Source organism: Vigna unguiculata, chromosome 9 (assembly GCF_004118075.2).
Source record: "Vigna unguiculata cultivar IT97K-499-35 chromosome 9, ASM411807v1, whole genome shotgun sequence".
Lineage (NCBI taxonomy): Eukaryota > Viridiplantae > Streptophyta > Magnoliopsida > Fabales > Fabaceae > Vigna > Vigna unguiculata.
Window position 1 is genome coordinate 3,514,220 of NC_040287.1, and position 19,608 is coordinate 3,533,827.

Sequence of the window (19,608 nt, forward strand, 5' to 3'; positions counted from 1 at the left end):
CAATTTCAAATGATTAGGTATGTCAGTTTTTTTTTTCTCTGACAACTAGCGCAGATAGATTTAAGAGACTGACATGTTCTTTATTCAACACACTAAAATAAAAAGAATACATAAAAGAAATTACAGTAAATGGAATTTTATGCTAATGAGACAAACTATTCAAACAATACTATCTGATTTATAAAAGCCGAAGTTGGCACTTGATATTATGCCACTAAAATCTGAAAACTTTAATAGTTAGTATCTACAAAAGTAAATTTACTGCATCCTCATCCTCTTTTCGATTCTTGAATGCTTCTTTGTGTCATTTAACTGGTCCCCTTTTGTTTTCCTACTATTTACGAATTCAGAGAAGGATGGTATTTGTGGCAAGTTGGTATTATTAAACGAACAGCTTTCCATTGGCACAATACACGGAGAAGTTTCTGATCTAGCATTACCAGAGTATTCATTGCTGGTATCATCTTCTGCACAAGGATCCAAAGTAGGTGGCGGTTTGAAGGGCTGTTCAGCTGGCGTAAGGGACTGTTCAGCTTCAGCAGAAGCATTAATTGCACAAAGTCGGTTCATCAATTCGCTGGAGCTAGCAGTCGTCAGCCATCTTACAGTACTTGCCACTTGCGAATAATAGAATGATTTGCCAGCCTTCCCATATTTCTTGTAGCATTCATCTTCAAGAAAAGATGCTGACGTATCCACTTCAATCCTGAACAAACGTAATAAAAGAAGTAAGGAAATAGCTCATATTCCAACTGTGGTCGCTTTAATTTAGCTGTGATATAATTTAAGGTGAATTTATCATCATCTTCGTGGTTGCATTGTCATTATATTATGGTTAAAGAATTAGTTTTGCTATTTAAATAATACACCCATGGCACAATAATAATTTGATCTTTGAACAAGGTACCGTTGCACGTCAACAATAGAACAAAAAAAAAAAAGAAGTTAAGCGTACTTGTTGTCAAGCCGTTGGTGAACCTGTTTTAGAGCATTTTGTAACCTTTGCCTGCTTGATCCTCGCATTGGATCCGAGATAGCATTCTTGTCAACTTTGTTGTTCTGTTATCAAATTAGATGAGTGGGTATACAGACAGAATAAAAATGTATTTTCATAGATCTTAACAGTAATGAACTATGAAAAAAATAGGCAAATACTACAAAAGAACTGTATTGTCTTTCCCAATACAGATTGCTTATAAAAACATTTCCTGCTGTTACCACCCAAAGGTGCTAACTATGGAGAATCTACGTTTTTTAACCAACAACGTGGATATAATCCAATAAAGATAAACCTGTTTATAACTGTTATTATTTCTGTAGAAGTTTTCTTCTGCCCGTTGTAACATAGCAAGCTTTTCATTTACTCCCAATCTGGATTGAAGCTTTGACCTGGTTAGGTTGTTCACAACGTCATTACCATCTGCAAGCGAAAATTTATCCACGTAAATTATGGTCTAATAAACACTTGTTCTCCCCAATAGTGAAAACACAGGCAACAAAAATAAGTTCTACCTTCTGAATCAGATATATCTTCCTCTGATCCACTTGCTTCCTCTCCCCGATTCCAGAATTCAGATAACTGTTCTCCATTAATTGCGGCAGTGGCACTGAAAAATTAAATTTGTCAATAAATAAGAAACTAGGTATCATTTAACTGGATTAATTCATATAATAGAAGGCAATCATCATCAGGCCAATAATGAAATACACAAAGAATAACCGTAAAGTGTTACTAACAAGAAGTCAGAGCATACACAATCCTTATGTTGGACGAAACTACTCAATGGTCAATAGTTTTAATTCCCTTGCTTTCTTTTCCTTTTATGTTTCTGACCCAATTCAAGGGAGGAAAGTCCCATGGTATTCACACTAAAAAGGCACAACTTTATGCCAAGAGCTGTATTGAAGTACCATCTTTATACCCATATGGCCATATTTCTTAGCTTTATGTCAGATGAAGTAAACTAAGTATGGCCTGCATGTGCACCTATACCATTCATAAATTTTTCAAGCAAAAAAAAAAAAAAAATGGCAGCTAAATATTCACAATCTGTTTTCAGTTTATCAACTTCAAGTTCAATTCCTAATGCATAAGAGGGTTCTTTACTCATGAATAGCACCTGGTAATAAAAACACGAGATGAACCACTTTTATGGCGTAGAGCACAAACAGTTTTGAGATCCTCCAAACATCTGGCAACTATGTTAGGATGTCTGCAGGCATCACATGTTTTTCCACATAGTGATGCAGCTACCTGGCTCATAACAATTAAAGTTAATAATCCACAGAGGTTAAGATGAAGCATGCCACAGATATTTCATTACCTGTTCCCCAAAACTCTCAAGAATCCTTTTCCTGCGGCATCCAGATCCTTCACAGTATTCAACCATCTACAGTCAGTTACAAATACATTCCATTACGTAAGTATATAACGGCAAGGTGCAGGGATACTGCGTTAAAAAAAAATCACCCAGGGACAAGAAGTCACCTGATTGAAAGCAATCAGGGATATTTTGGATGATTCTTCTTGCGAACTAGATGCCTGTGACTTCTTGCTCCCCGATTTACTTAATATAAATTCCTGATACAGATTATAATTTAAGAAAACAGGTATAGTAAGAAAAAGAAGAGTAAAGTCTCTAGTAAGCCAACCATTCTCTTGCGATCATCTATCCCATAGTACAACAGACTTCTAGATGGCAATTGATCACGACCAGCTCTGCCGGACTCTTGATAGAATGCTTCCATTGACTTGGGAATATTGAAATGGCAAACAATTCTGACATCCTTTCTATCAATGCCCTGGTAAATTTGATCACATTATAACCAGCAAAGCACAAGTATAATAATATAAATAAAGATTACAATATTAAAAATATCAAAAAAATTTAATCAAACCAATAGTAAATCCCCACTTACCATTCTGAATGAAGACCAAAGGCTCAGTAACTACATGCAACAGCACAGCTCCATGCAGAGATTAGGAAGAATGGAAAGAAATACATCACAACCTCAAATAAATCAAAAGTTATTTGCATCATACTAAACCCAGAAAAGAATGTATCTATACTTTAACACAAGTGAAAATATTCATACTCAGATTTCTAATCACATTTTTTTGTTCCTCACACTTTGACCCATTCTGCTACACGTTGTAAGAAAATAAAATTAATTTTAGTAATTTATTGCATTTTAATATTTTCAATCTCTATACAGGCCAAATCAACATTGGACTAAGGAATGATGAAAGCATGGTTAACAGCATGCTTTTGCACCATCATGGCTCCATGGCACTTGGTCTCTACAAAACTCCCATCACAGAGCATTTTAGCTTGGTAGATGTCGCACCAAGTATCATGCCAGACATAATTGCAATCCATTATGGCCACTACATGAACAGGGCCAAAAAATTCATCAAACCCCCCACAGCACGCACCAACATGTAATTGCATGCTTCAAAGAAATAATTGCATTAGATACAAACATAAAAAGGGAAAAGCATACCCAAAAGCCACAGTGGCAACAACAACTTTTATCTTAGAAGAAATCCAATCATCTAACACCGAAGTTCGCATTTTATTATTCAATCCTGCATGATAAGCTGAAAAGACCCAAAATAAAATATACTATGTGAACTAGTAGGTGTAGACAATCAATTAGTAAAGACAGAAAAATATGTAAAAGAAGGAGTACCAGCACATGAAATGCCACTTTGGGATAGATTACTTGATAAGTCATCACACATTGAACGTTCAAGGCAATACACTATTGCACAGACATCTCCCAGAGATTTGAGTGTATTAGATAAATCAGCAAAAGCATCATCCAATAGATCTTTGTATCTAACTGTATCATCAAGAATTGAAACCAGATTTGTTTGAATAAATTATAAGCTTCATCTCATGCAAAATCAACATCTAGAGCAATTCACAAACAAAACTCATGCAGTAACTTGAATGTTTCAAATAGCCAAAATAGAACAGCGTGTTGTTCTTTTTGCTTTCTTCTATCCTCTGTCATTGTATCTTCATTATTAAGAGGAGCATAGACAAACACTTATGTACTGTGTGGACTGATTTATTACTTATTGCGCCAGTCACATTACATGTCACATAGGAGAATTATATTTCACCATCACTAGCATAAAAATTATGCCACAAAAGCTTAACTGTTTTCAGATATGAATCATTCGGCAAAGCAGAACTGACCTTCATAATATATATTTGGACGATTAAATGAAGACTTGAGTATTAATGGATTTTGCATCCGCAAGGATTCAACTACATCCTTCTGAACCCTACAGAAAAAGAACATCCAGGGAATCAATGCCACAATGTCATTCTCATTTGTCTCCCCTCATCACATAAAAATTTTAGATCAGATCAAAAGAGAATGCGTGCACCAAAAATATAACCCAGAATGTGCAGTGATCGTTGTGGTCAGCAGGGCACTTGACAGAACAACAAGCCAAAAATTATTTGGCCATTCCATAATAGCAAAAAATTCTTCCACGATACAAAATACACTGGAAGTTTCTACATTTATATATTTACACAAGTTAGGATAAGTTTACACTAGGTGTAAAATTTAGTCAAATCATACCTTCAATAAACTTTTACAGAATGCAAATTTAATTGTTCTATTCATACACTCCGTAGTGATCATGATAGTAAATATCTCTACCATTCTTCTATTCCTCATAGTTGATTTGGCTCAAACAGTTTCTTAAAGAATTGAGATTTGGGGATGTTACACAGATGACTCTTGTTTGTGATAACCAAATTACTCTTCATATTGCCTCAAATCTAGTATTTCAAAAGAGGACCAAATATATCGAGATAGATTACCACTTCTTTCGAGAAAAGATTTTATCTAGAGACGTTACCATTGAATTCATTAATTCCAGTGACCAAATGGTTAATATCTTCACCAAATCACTGTAGGGCCCTAGGATGGACTATATATGTAACAAGCTTGGTGTATAAGATTTATATGTTCCAACTTGAGGGGAGTGTTAGATATATTTCGTACTTAAACTTGGGCCCATCTTATGTAATGCTATGTGTGAAATATGTATATATGTTCCTCAGTTGTGCTTATACACACAAGGAGATTTTTCACATGAATGCATACCATTTCCCTCTACATTAATCAATCCAACAGTTGAATTTCATATTCTTATTAATTAAATCATAAATACAAAATTTCATACAATTTCAAAATTATTTAAAAGGTTATAACATCACTTAATGGATAATATTATATTTAAAAATGTGTAAATTTTATTATTAGATAACATATCTATACAAATTTTAAAATCATATGAAATATGATAGACATGATCATTAAGATAGCAAACTTCATCGGTTGGATCAACTACATTTGTATTCTATGAAAAGTTATTGAAGGTTTGATTTTGACTAAGTTTTATACTTGGTGTAAATAGATCGTAACTCTTTCATCTATCTCACTTATAGGAGAATAGCAATTGCAAAACCATGTCAAAATTGACAAATTACTGTTCAAAAAAATATAAAAGCTTGCAAAACCATAAATTTGAATGTAAAATGCAAACATGAACAAATTAAAACATGACAAAAAAAAGCAAATTATATCAAAGAAATTAAATTAAGGAGACTCACTTTGGTGCAGCAGTAGCAGTCAAAGCTAATATTGGTACATCTGGTAGGTGGCTTCTCAAAGATGAAAGCTTACGGTAGCTAGGTCTGCTCCAAAATAGAGAAGGAAAAGAGAATTGTGTATCATGATGATAAACTCTAATCTATATGTATATATGGGAAATTAAACACACACCCCAAAATTAATCAAACCTTCAGATATTGGATAAAGAAAATCCAAAAGGCAAAGATAATCGAAACATTAATGGAATTCAGCTGGAACCTATTATTGAAGCACAATCAAGCACTTACCAAATTAATGTTATAGGTTTAGCACTAGGATAAAAGTAAATACAAAAATCAAGCATTTATACATGTGAACAGAGAAGAAGAGAGGATGAATCTAATTAGGCAGGGCATTACAAAATTATTAACTCTATAAAATTTATTGTCTTAGCAGAAGGAAACATATAGGTCCTATAAGATAATCATGAAAGAATTCTAGCACGACAATAAACTCCAATTGGCTTGTTGCAGAAAGCAGAATGTATGACAAACCTGAAATCATGACCCCAACTTGAGATGCAATGCGCCTGAAAATTTTGCACAAGCAAAACTACTAAGAAAGCAAGTAAATTCCCGCAGATTAAAAAATTGAAATGGTCTTCCCAGCTCACACCTCATCTATGGCAATAAGATTTAGCAGCCCCCTAGTATAAATCTTTGTCAGCTTTGACATAAATCCTGGTGTTGCTATTAACTCTGGAGTCACATATAGCAGCCTTGTCGAAGGTTTTCCAGAATCAAGGTCCTCGTGAATCTTAAATCATAAAAGGTAAAAATCAGTTTCCTGAATCAATAACGCTATGGAACAGTGAGGAATTGGATACATATGGACTTAGCTCCTCTAAACTCTAACGTGAAGAGATTAGTAAACAAAGTGGGTTTTATGCAACACTGATTTCAATTATAACATTTTCGTAACTATAAATTGATAGATAATTCCTCACTTTCTCACTTTACACATGATAGGAACTTTGGTATCATGGGGTGCCTAAGTCCCAACATGGAGAGGACTTTCGAGGGTGGGTTTCCCAAGTGCTTTGATACTTATCAATATCTCTTTACGTTAAAGGGGCTAAATTTATTACACATGCATATATATTAATTTGGCATGGATTCTTTCCCTTTCCCCGAACAAAAAATACACATATATACAGACAAAGACACTATTCATGTTCAATAGAAGTACCAAACTAATTCCAATGTAATCAAATCCACAATCTGGAATTATTGAGATTATTGTAATTGTTATATTACCTACAATTCTATTTCACTTCGATATATGTAGATATATTATTACAGTAAAGATGATGATGAGCCTTGATGCAATAATAAAGTTACTGTCTTTTAAGTTGATAGAATCAGTCATGATTGAAATCCTAGTATCAGTAACACTGGACTGCTTCCAAGGTGAGACGGCTTACATCTAAACCAGAACCCCACTATGTTGGATTATCGTGCATCAGATTGCCTATCATAAAAAATCAGCATTTTAACAACTTACTCACCTTTACTCTAGCATCCGCTGTTTTTGTTGAGGAGAGAAAATCTGCTGCAATCCCTTTCTCCTTCAGTGCCATTACTTGGTTTTCCTAACTTGTAGAAAGAAAAAAAATCAGCCAAAACAAACTCAACTCAAAATCAACATTTCTGAAAATCAAGTGAATTACCAAAAGATGCCTACCATTAAGGCTGTCAGCAGAACAAAAGTCAGATATCACAGTAGTATCCTAGCATAAAAAATTATGTGAATTACCAAACAGCAACAAGCACAGCTAAAGACGAAACATGTACAAAAGAAGAAAGTACTCCACCTATTAAAGGAGATACAACGAGCACAATTCCTGGTTTTGCCAATGCAGGGATCTGATAACACATTGACTTGCCTCCCCCAGTTGGCATAAGACAAAAACAATCCTTTCCTGCATAAAAAGAGTCCAAAACCAATGGAAAATTCCAACTTAAGTTCCCATTCTTAAGCAAAGACTCACTTTTAGTATACAAAGAACACGACTTGAATTGAAACCGTTAGTTTACACTCATCAACAGTCTCTGAGGCACTAATTACTACAAAACACGAAGGAAAATATCACAGTTCACTTCTATGCTTGTAGAAAGGAAAAGGTGAATTCACCTGCAAGCACCGACTGAATAGCGTCCAATTGCATGCCCCTAAAATCAGGGTACCCAAAATGCCATCTTAGAAGCTTCACCAACGTTTCCTTGTTCCGCACTTCCTTCTTCTTTCTGTTGGCATTCGCGTCGCTCAGTGGCAATGTCGACTTCTTCTGCATTTCAATTCCAACCTGCCAAATAAAAAAAAAAAAAAAAACTATCAACGAATTCTTCAGCGGAAGAATTAGGAATAAAATCGTTTGAAAATGCACTGAAAGTTAGCACCTTTGATCGAAGGGTTTCGCGAATTGCTCGGTGCAAAGCCGTTCGCGGGTTTTTCTTTCTCCCAATGAATCAAAAATTGAAATTGGACAGCGAATGAATATGTCGGTCTTTTATGTATATCGTTCTACGTTTGTAAAATAGAAAAAATAGATAGTGAATTATTTTCAGCATCCCTGTGATATAAAAACATTGTTTAATCGATTTTAAATAAATAGTGAAATTTAAGTTTCTACAAAGTTTTCTTTTTTGTTAACAAAATAATTATTTGCTCTTGAAAAATATAAGGATAAACGTTTAAATTCAGGGAAGACTTTTTCTAGGAAACGGATTTCCTATTGTGTAATTTCATGTTCCTCCTTTCATCACTTTTCGCTACTAATTTTGCTAAGGCATAAATATTAAAATCAATTTAATAATTACAAACCATAATTATACAAGGTTATTAGTAACAAGTTATATGAACTCGCTTACCTAAAACAAAATTTAAAAACCTAAATGTTTAACTACGAAAGTATAACTTCACGTTATAACATTCTAAACTTAAATAACTAATTTTGCTACAACATTCACATCTTTTAGGGATCCAATGATACTATACTATAATATTAATTGTATTTAATGATGTTTTTATTTTTGAATTACTAATTGTATAGTAATAGATTATATATCAATTATGAAAAAAAAAGAAATTGTCTGTGTAGTGCTATATTTATTTTATTCATTTAAATTTGGGTATATTTTTATTTAATTTTGATAATTAATTATATTAATTGAGATAATACGTAATATATTTACGATTAAAATTATTTGGAGACATTTATAAAATATAGAAAAATGTTTTAATAGTATCGGTGATTTTAGATATAATACTTGATTATTTTATTATTTTATGGATAAAATGTTTAATTATAAATATACTTTATGTTATTTGAGTTTCATTTTATAAAAAAAAGAAATTATTATTTTTTTATAAATATTTTCTAAAGTTTTTTCTACGTTTTCTCTAACTTTGTAAGTTTGTCTCTCATTTATTTGATGATCAGAGACCATCAATAGACTTACAATAGAGAGACATATTATTTTGACCTATTAAAATATAAAATGGAGTATGTTTACTTTATACTGTATTTTTTTTATTAGTTTAATATTTTGAGACACACGTGATTCTAAAATTCATGTATGCGCTGAAAATAACTCAAAGTAAATATGTGTTTAATTGTGGTTGTTTATGATTATGATATGATGTTTGTGTAAGTAGTTAGAACATATGTGAAAATTATAACTTTAATAAGAGTTTTGAGTAAGGAGTTTTCTTCACCAAGTAAAGCAAGTCTGTTAATTAGATTGATTGAAATATGTTTGATGTGTGGATTGTGATTTTGAAATTAAAATTTTGGTATATTGAACTAATTTGGTTATTTAGTTGATTGGAAAATTTTATTTGTGAAAATAATTTGTCTATAATAGGATTATTTAATTTGTTCTATTTTAGTTCTATTTGGAACTATAATATGATATTTTGGATTAAGGAAGGAAGAAATAAAATTATCTAGATAAGCAAATTAGATAATCTATTGTATAAAAATATGCGATCTATTTATTGGTGTGATGTTGGATGCTCACTTGATTTTGAGTTCCTATAATATTAACTAATTTGTTTATTATAATGGTAAATTTAAATATGATGTATGAACCAACTCCATCATATAATAAACAATTAATAATTTTGATATAAACCAACTCATTTTACTAATTTGTTTCAAGTTCAATAATATTAACTAATTTGTTTCAAGTTGAACAATGACTTTTGCAATTTTATTTTATTTTTTATACTAATTCAATGTGAGAAAATAATGGAAATATATTTACTAATGAGTTAGGAGGTCAACACTGCAAATTTCAAGACTATAAGTTAATAACTTTTTATCATTTATGCTCAACTTATACTTATTCATTTCTACATAACCATTTGATTTTAATTCATACTTGAAAGTCTAATATTTTTAACACATACGGTGTTTTTCTTAAAATTGAATTATTTAATACTTTATATTAAACCATTTAATTTGTAAACAAATAGTGTATGTCCATAGATATTCGTACGATTTTATCACATCTTACACGTGTTTAAAATTATATCATCGACGGAATTAAAATCCTCCATTTTGAAATGCATAAACTAAAATCAATCTATTAAAATTATGGAGATAAAAATTGCCCACTGTGTGAACTAAAATCGAACAGTAAAAATTACAAAACAAAATTACTCATACATTACATTAGAGAGCCAAAAAGTGCAATTCGGTAAAAAATTATATTTGAAGCTTTCTCAACAAAATTATGTGTCTGTACGACATTTTTAAGGAAAAAGGTATTGTAGTAGTGACAATTTTTATCATATCTGGTCTAATGTTACACAATGGATCACTAAACAAACATTTGACTATTATCTCGTGCAACATTAAAATGCTAAAATCTTGTACCAAACATTGCATAATGTTAAAATGTAATCATGTTATACAATTAGGTTTTGTTATCAAGTCTTATCAAACTAGCGTACCAAAAAGGCTCTTAAAAACCCCACAATTCCATTTTAGCCACACAAGGCACGGTTTCCATGAATTCTTATTGACTTGTTTACTAACCATAACTATGTCCAGATTAGTTTTTCAAGGACACCAACATTGAACTAGTTGTTCCTCCTGTCACAACACTCTCACCAAACATTGACACTGTCACAACACTCTCACCAAACATGATAAAATCCACTCTACCTTAACCTGTTTTCTGCACGAAAGCTTTGATGTCAAATGCATCATCAGAAGTCTTCGTAATGACACCCTGCTCGGAGAACATGAAATGGTTAGAGGAGAAAATGCAACTGAAACTCATACAAATTAGGAGTAAGAAAGACCTTCTCCGTGATGATCCCAGATATTAGATTAGCAGGAGTAACATCGAAAGCCGGGTTCCACACAGAAATTCCTGAGGCAGCAACCTGCTCTCCAAGTCCTCCACGTGCGTTCAACAATTCCTTGGGAGACCTCTCCTCAATTACAATTTCTTGTCCAGAAGAAAGTGATAGATCAATGGAGGTGAGGGGGGCAGCCACATAAAAAGGTACATTATGAAACTTTGCGGACAAGGCAACACTGTAGGTTCCAATTTTGTTGGCTGTGTCACCTGCAATGTGATTTAGAGGAAGATGAATCTGATGATAGCTTTCATGCTCAAGCAAACTATAGCTTGTTTTCATTGTAACTCAAAGTACCATTTGATGCAACACGATCAGCCCCAACAACAACAGCATCCACACTTCCAGCTTTCATTAGCGCAGCTGCAGCAGAATCAGCAATAAGAGTTGCTGGTATTTTTTCATGCACCAACTCATAGGCAGTCAGTCTAGATCCCTGCAATTAAACATTGCGATTGATTGGTACTCACAACCTCCAAATCGTTTTAAGTTTGATTTCATAGTATGTGTTCTCAAAACTACTACAAACTTAAGCTAACTTGTTCTTTCGTGTCATCAATTTACTGTTCTTGTTCAAATAATAGATACACACACATATGTATTCTGGATCTCTGTAATCGACGTGATCATCACCTGCAATATTCTGCCTCTGAATGAAATTTTTTAGTTTAATGGGCCCCAGAAATTTTACTCTGTTCTTTTCCTTATTCAAATGAATGACTACACAGACAACTTAAGCTGAATATAACTAATTAGATAAACTACAACTATCACCAAGATACAGATTGAAGAATATCTGTTATCTGAGTGTTCTTGTTCAGAAATTGATGCTATTGAAACTTTAAATTGCAAATCGGTATAAACCAGAAATGAATATACATCATTGTGGTTAAAAACTGTTCTCAATTAATGCTATTAATCAAGTTGTCAAAAAAATAAAAATATAATCACTTATACTGATCATCATATTTAAATGTAACACAGGATGCATCTTCTCTCAAAAGGAAAAGTGAACTCACATGATTTTGAATATACAACGGAAAGTGCACTTACTTGATTAAACGGGCGTGTTTCAGTGCAATAAGCTCTTTCTAGAACTTTTGCACTGTGAAGTGCACGGATCACACCCAGAGCAGTACCGTATCCAGCTGTGGCAAGACTGAGTATTAATCAAAGATCAAGTTATTAGTGCGTCCAAACAAACACTTCATCAATAATTTATCAAACAAATGGAAAACAAGAGATAACTATATTATACGTAGTACTGCACTAAATGAGGAATGGTACTGTACAAGGCACCTTCCAGTATTGCAATGTGTCAAAACAGAGAGCTTTTTTTTCTCAGTTTGTTGCTGAATACAGCTAGCTCCATAAGAGCCAATAGCTCGATTTGAGGCAACATCATCCTCAAGCATAACTTCAGCAGCTTCTATAAATGCCTACGGTTAATTCAGTATATTCAGGTTCAAATGGCTAAAACCAAAAATCAGTAAAAAGGGTAAAAAAAGAAATGTAACTTTCTTCACTAGCAAGAATTCCTTTAGTGTAAATTTTAGTAATACCTGGAAAACAGTCCTGCCCTCTGAAGTGGTAGCAGCAGCAGTTGATACGACTTCTTTGAGTTTTCCCGCAGCATCCGATAGATTCACTGCAGTTGGCCGACTGCATCATGAAGAAAGAAATAAGCTAAAAATCATATGCTTGGAAGGAACTTCACGACAATCACATTAATTTCTTCACAAGGAACTTCAATAAGCCAAATGTTAATCACTGGGCAAACGCATGCTTAAATTAACCAAAATACAAAGATTGCTGCCTAAGAAATGCAGAGAATTGTAAACACCTTGAGACAAGATATTCTAATTTATTCTGGAGGAAGGAAACAGCTTCACCAGCTGACCCATTGAAACCGTCTAAATTGAACACCTCCACAGCCAAAGAGAGTGCCGCCGCAATCGCAATAGCAGGTGCTCCTCGGACCACCATATCCCGAATGGCATTCCTGAGAGAGTTATGAACATTCAAATAATTTGAACCCACTGACTGAAGATGTCAAGATCATAATCCAAATTCTAGATGAAAATTGTCCACTTAAAAAGTTATCTAGTTAAAACATCTTACCAGCCATCTGTTGAATCCCGAATTTCCAAGTAAGTTGTCTCCAGAGGGAGCTTTCTCTGAACAAGTAGAATCAGTGGCGAAATGTAAAGATTAAAACAAAACCAAGATTCATGGTTGCCACTACACATCGAAATCATTAAGCCGGACTTTCAAATTTAAAATATAATATTAGAACATTGTCGGAAACGTGACACGAGTGTACGTGCGAAAATCTTTGCATACGAAATCGGCGAAGGGAAGAGGAATACAAAGAGAAGAGAGGACCTGGTCGAGAAGCTGGAGGGAGCCGCGGTTGTAACGTATGGATTGAAGCGTTGCTGCAACATCGTTGAACTCACGTGCCATGGCTTCGCTTTCCGAAACAGATTCAGGGTTTTAGGGTTCGGTTGCCGAAGAAGGTTAGTGTGTGTTTACTACTTTACCGGAGTTTCAGAAATTCGCAATCGTGCGTTTTTCTCTCTTCTACTGCATAAACAAAGGAATACGATGCTGTGTCTTTTCTCTATATCTTTCACTGCAGATAAAGATTACGCAATCGTGCTTCTTTTCTCTCTCTTACACAGCAGAAACAAAGGGATTCCCAATCGTGCTTTTTCACTATTTTACTGCAGAAACAAAGATTCCTGGGCATCTTCCTCCACCACCACCCAAAGAATCCTGATTCTTAAACCCATGTTTAAAAATGCCCACTATATTATGATTGAAGATAAAGAAATTTTAAAAATGGTTAAAAATGTTAAAATTAACCTTTATGGGAAGAAAAATATTTCATTTTTATTGAGACAACTTACATGCCTAAACTATAATTATCATGCGAGATTGAATTTCATGATATCCTAAATTTTAAGTGTTTGGTCTACAAATTTAAAAAATCAATAAATGTAGTTCTTGTTATCAAATGAGACTAAAGATTTGCTACGTCACGTGGACACACATGGATACACATGTAGAAATGCTATTAGTCACATAAACAAATTTTAACACCGTTTGCTTATCATTTTCAAAATTTAGGATCAACCATTGTTAAAATTTGGGACAAAGAAAAAAAAATATTTTTTGCATTTTTATTTAAGGACTAAAAAAGATGTTTAAGACTTTATACGATTATAGAAGACAATATAATTGTTTACCGTAAATATTATCTTATGATCGGCATCAAATTAGTTAAAATTGATCTTTTTAACGTAGAATCTATTCTATTTTCAAAATTCATTAAAAAATAAAAAATAAGAAATAACTTATTGTTACTTTTGTATTAAAGAATTGATTTAATTGAACTCAATATTTCAACGTTTAATTGCTAATTAAACGTTTCTAACCCAACAACACGCATAAATGGAGGATTTTTAAAGAATTTAATTGTTATCAATTTGACGCGAACTTTGAAAAATCATTGTCGGAGATCAAATGAGAATCACCCCTATATTGCTTAGTGGACATTAGATGTTGGAGTCAACAACATATATGAAAACTCAACTAAATTGTAAAAATAGTTTTAACAAATTTAGAAACTAAATCAATGATTATGATATTATTGAACTAGCGCACTCTTAAAGTTCAAACTCTAGTGGTAACATTTGACTCAAATAAAGCTCCACTAGATAAGAGTTTTTTAATGCTCAATTTAGTAAAAAAAATTGAAAATAATAATAGTATGAAGGTGTTTAATACTTATATTTTTAAGTCGTTGAATCTTCGAGAATAATGAAAATGAAAGAAAATATTAAAGTTCTTAAATGCCATTATTCCTATTTTTTAACCATTCCCAATAGAAGCCGTGAACAGATAGAGAAAAAAAGAGAGGTTAAAACAGGAAAAGAAAGAAGAAACTTCCCCAAAACGGTTCTCCTACAAACTCACCACTTTCTGATCTCTAAACCACTTCCAATCTACGCTACCCTTTTTCTGTTTTTAGTCACTTCATTTTCGATACACATTTTTAGACTTTCTTAGGGTTCGAAGTCCCCTTTTCCTATTGAGGTGAGTTCTAGTGTGAAACCAATCATCCGTTGTTAATTTTCATACCACGATCGCAATCACTCAATATCTGTCCGTTTGTGATACTAGCTTGCTAGCTCATGCCATCAACCCTTCCAGTTTTTTGGTTTCTTGTGCATTTGTCGCGGTTGCTTCCAAAACCGACATGGTGAAAATGTTTTAGCAAGAAAGACATTTTAGTTGAAATTGATAACTTTTATTGGAATTTTTAGTGGAGGAAGGTCTTGCTGTTTCAATGCTGCTTAGAGATTGATTGATCACTTGCTTTTTTTGAGAAAGTGACGTTTGGTTTTCCTCTATAGCGTGAAATCACTATTGGCTTAAGCTGAAACATTTTTGTTTGGTTTTGTTTTTTTCCTTTCTTGTTGGAAGATTATTTATTTTGCTTGTAATTTAGCTCAATTCGAGCTTAGTATTCAACACATTTGAAAATGAAAGAGGGTGCCTTTCCTTGCCTTTTCTTTACTTTCATATGTTTGTAACTTTCTTTTGTCTGTGTAGGATGAAGGTGGGCTTCTATGGCTTGAAGGGTAAAGAAATTTCCCTTATTTCCATTATTCTGGTGTCCACAACGTTCATTATATGGTCATGGGAGAGAGCACCTGGTCGTGCTTCTTTTGTTTCCTCTCAAACATTGATGCAGTTTTCTTCAGGTTTGCATTCGTTTTTTCTTTGAATAAAACTTGTGTGTTATTCCCTAACATGGGAATATTATTTTTGTTTTTCATTTATGAAGGCCGAATCATTTATGTTGCAAAGGTTACTTAGTAATTTTGGACTTTGGAGGTAGTGTTTAAAGTCTGAATTAAAGAACATGTTGGCTTGATGAAGCTAGATGTAAATCCCTAGTTTCTTGATAAGGATAATCTCATCCTTTTGAGATGATTATCCCATTTATTTAGTATCCCTTGACGCCAAATACCGTCTTATTATTTTGTAACGAAGCTTTGAAACTTCATGCTGAACAGTGCACTTGTATTTACTATCAGTAGTTTATTTTTGGTTGTTTAGCATATTTGAAGATAATTTGGCCATTAGCTCTGTGGTCAACGTACTCGTGACAAAGCCATCTAATACGTGTAAATAATAAAACAACCAATAGGATAAAGAAACTAAATATTAATGTTGTGTCTCAGGCAGTTTCTGCCCAATGCTTTTCAAGGGGTGAAAGGAATGCTGGAACTTCTCCATATACAGACGTAATATATTTCTTTCTAATTATATGGTTGCATTTTTAATTTATTTACGTGCTTATGTTGTTTTTCATCAAGTTGATTGGCTTAATTATACTGTTATGATGAATCATGTCCACTGTTTTACGTTCTATTCTCTCATAAATGAGAATAGATTATACTATTATCATCCTTTAACCAGTACAACCCTTGGCATGTGGTCTTGCTGTTCCCTTCCCCTTCTATCTTTGTTAAGCTCGTGTTAACTTGGGACTTAAACTTGGTCTTTCATTTGATGTTGTAGAAATTCTTTCCAGTGTGTTGGATGAATATGATGGCAGCGGAGAAGTTGGCATCAGTTTGGATAATGCCACAGAAAACAGAGGTATTGGAATTTTTTGGCAAATGAATATGTAATATGCCGTTCTAATTCCCAAATTCATGGAATGTTCAAGCTAATCCAAGTATCCATAGAATATTATTGTGAAGCTAACTCTTTCTGATGGTTTGAAGGGAAATTGATACATGCAACTTGTTTTCTTGACCTTGAGTTTTTTTTAAGTGTCTCTGAGTTTTTTCTGACAAACCAACTTGTTAGTTTATTTTACAAAAACCTTTTAACCCTTATGGTTTGAGGAAAATTGATGCATGCTCTTCAGCTTATTATCTAATAACAAGCTTGTTTTTAAAAGTTACCTCTATTTTATTTTAAGAAACCAGTTCTATTGCTAAAGAAAACTTGAAACATTATAGTTATGATGTCGAAGTTGAGAAAATAATCTCATTGTTTGTTCTCTTCTCTTATCGAGAGGCGACATATCTAAGCAAGTTGCAATTTAGCACTATTTTGAGCAGTAGTAGTCAACAAACAAAAACATATTTCTGTAGACTGATTCAGGGACGAAGAAACTCTCATGTTAGACAAACTGGATTCAACTTTTGAATGTTCCATATCTTTTATCTGGTTTAGTCTCTTCATGCATTCATGCTTTAGAGGATCAAAGTCATTCTTCTGATGCAGGGAAAATTTCATGCAAATTTGTTAGATTGATGAACCATATATTGCTAGTACTGTAAAGTAAGGACTGTTTTCTTGTTGATCCTTTTCCAGTATGTAACCTTGCAAAAGGAAAATGGGTTCCAGACAACCGCCGACCTTTATATTCAGGTTTTGAATGCAAGCAATGGCTGTCAGAGATGTGGGCTTGCCGCTTGACACAACGCACAGATTTTGCATATGAAAGGCTTCGATGGCAGCCAAAAGATTGTCAAGTGGAGGAATTTGAAGGGTCTAAATTTTTGAGAAGGTATTCTGTGTTCTCACTAATGTTTATAGATCAGACTCTTGTCTAATTGTTTTAGCTCAGTTCAATGATTTGATACCTGAGATTGGGAATTGAATCATTGGATGCTGCTTGAAGTAATTTGAATATTTAGTTTAGGTACAGGCTAATCATGTTTTTAGTTATTACTATATCTGGTTGCTTTCAAAGATGGCTCTGTACTTAATCAATTTCGTCTGATTTGGAAGTTACCTTGTATTTCACTGCACAACGGATTGCAATACATTTGTGCTCTATAGTTTAAATCAGTCTAAATTTTTGGGATCAATTTTGACTAATTGATAATCATTGGCTGTGTTCAGGATGCAACACAAAACTCTAGCCTTTGTTGGAGACTCATTGGGCCGGCAGCAGTTTCAGTCTCTAATGTGCATGATCACTGCTGGGAAGGAAACGCGTGATGTGGAGGATGTGGGGAAGGAGTATGGGCTGATTCTATCTGAGGGTGCTGCTCGCCCTGATGGATGGGCTTACCGTTTTTTGAGCACCAATACTACAATTCTCTACTACTGGTCTGCAATTCTATGTGATATTGAACCCATCAATGTCGATGATCCAGCGACAGAATATGCAATACATCTTGACCGGCCTCCGGCGTTCTTGCACCAATTCCTTCACAAGTTTAACGTGCTGGTTCTCAACACAGGTCACCATTGGAATCGAGGAAAGATAAATGCTAATCGGTGGATAATGCATGTTGGAGGTGTGCCAAATACTGACAAGAAGATAGCAGTGGTTGCGGGTGCCAAGAATCTCACTGTTCACAATGTGGTTAGGTGGGTGAACTCGCAGCTTTTAGAGTATCCTAGTTTAAAGGTATTCTTTCGGACCATTTCCCCAAGGCATTTTGTTGGTGGGGATTGGAACACTGGAGGCAGCTGTAACAGCACTACACCGATGTCAGTGGGAAAGGAAATATTGGGTGAGGAATCTACAGATAAAGTTGTAGCCAATGCAGTGAAGGGAACAAGGGTCAAGATATTGGACATAACAGCTCTTTCTCAGCTTAGGGATGAAGGTCATATATCACATTTTAGCATTTCGGCCAAGCCTGGTGTGCAAGATTGCTTACACTGGTGTTTGCCTGGCATTCCTGATACATGGAATGAAATACTCTTTACACAAATCTAGTCTGCACATGATGTTACATACTTTTTTTTGCCCAATCATGTCGTTCACACTTACTCTTCAGAGGATGCAGTTGTGGGCATGCAATACAAGATGCCCTTGGCAGGGTTGGAACTTTGACCTGATCTTTGATACATGAGTATGCCATTCCTGATACTTTGAAGTACGGCATTTTCTTTTGTACAATATTGGTTAAGCTTATAATTTGTACTTCTTAAGTGGCCAGTTGCGTCCTCACAGAAAATGTTGGTATAAAGCTAAAGTATTGGAACATTTGACGATAGTAACTGGAACTGAGTTATTCTCGGCTCTTCAACTGCAAGTCAAGACATTGGGAAATGGAGATACCATTTTTCGTCTTCTTGGGAGCTTGAGATATAAAGTTCGAATGTACTTTTAGATTTAGTATACTTAATGGATCTTCTCAAAGTATAAACATGTCAAGTTCAATATAACATATATCCTCTTCATTACGAGGGAGAAATTTAGTCATAGCTGTGAAATATTCTCTCAAGTTTCACTGTATTTTTAATCCTCTGGTATAATTGCTGTTTTACTTGCTGCTATAATAGTTATAAAAAGAAATAATTAAGTCTCTTTGTCATTTTACTGTCAAATCATTGACGAAAATTAATAACCAAGTGATGTAGCTTATGCAATATCACGACTTCCTTACTTATGTGATATAAAATGAGAACAACTAAAAGAAAGATTAAATTAAATTTAATAACATGTGACTTTTTAATGAAATATTTGCTATTGTATTTTATTTTAATTTAATATATTTTATT

The 19,608-nt window shown here is 33.7% G+C and overlaps 3 protein-coding genes across 4 annotated transcripts; 1 reads left to right on the forward strand and 2 right to left on the reverse strand.

Annotated features, from left to right (window-relative positions):
• Nucleotides 1–59: 59 nt before the first annotated feature.
• Nucleotides 60–8,213, reverse strand: LOC114163982 (ATP-dependent DNA helicase Q-like 3). Of its 2 annotated transcripts, none has more exons than XM_028048406.1 (20): nt 8,082–8,209; nt 7,816–7,987; nt 7,496–7,603; nt 7,366–7,373; nt 7,190–7,273; nt 6,298–6,438; nt 6,177–6,211; nt 5,643–5,726; nt 4,209–4,297; nt 3,694–3,846; nt 3,505–3,601; nt 2,920–2,923; nt 2,653–2,802; nt 2,489–2,581; nt 2,325–2,390; nt 2,121–2,254; nt 1,513–1,607; nt 1,293–1,420; nt 956–1,059; nt 60–706 (listed from the first exon to the last, which is right to left on the reverse strand). In XM_028048406.1, exons 2-20 carry the CDS (start codon nt 7,973–7,975, stop codon nt 259–261), a joined length of 2,181 nt encoding a protein of 726 aa, XP_027904207.1. In that variant the 5' UTR covers nt 7,976–7,987; nt 8,082–8,209; the 3' UTR covers nt 60–258. The 2 variants fall into 2 exon arrangements, 1 of the variants encoding a protein (XP_027904207.1); XR_003599456.1 differs by having other exon boundaries at nt 455–706; nt 1,304–1,420; nt 8,082–8,213.
• Nucleotides 8,214–10,542: 2,329 nt separating this feature from the next.
• LOC114164387 (methylthioribose-1-phosphate isomerase) lies at nt 10,543–13,838 on the reverse strand. The gene is made up of 9 exons (XM_028049039.1): nt 13,441–13,838; nt 13,177–13,232; nt 12,899–13,057; nt 12,618–12,717; nt 12,355–12,494; nt 12,109–12,214; nt 11,353–11,491; nt 10,996–11,264; nt 10,543–10,922 (listed from the first exon to the last, which is right to left on the reverse strand). Exons 1-9 carry the CDS (start codon nt 13,519–13,521, stop codon nt 10,857–10,859), a joined length of 1,116 nt encoding a protein of 371 aa, XP_027904840.1. The 5' UTR covers nt 13,522–13,838; the 3' UTR covers nt 10,543–10,856.
• Nucleotides 13,839–14,954: 1,116 nt separating this feature from the next.
• LOC114164652 (protein trichome birefringence-like 16) lies at nt 14,955–19,287 on the forward strand. Its single transcript, XM_028049388.1, has 5 exons — nt 14,955–15,156; nt 15,676–15,827; nt 16,651–16,731; nt 17,458–17,653; nt 17,992–19,287. Exons 2-5 carry the CDS (start codon nt 15,677–15,679, stop codon nt 18,818–18,820), a joined length of 1,257 nt encoding a protein of 418 aa, XP_027905189.1. The 5' UTR covers nt 14,955–15,156; nt 15,676; the 3' UTR covers nt 18,821–19,287.
• The last annotated feature ends 321 nt before the right edge of the window (nt 19,288–19,608 follow it).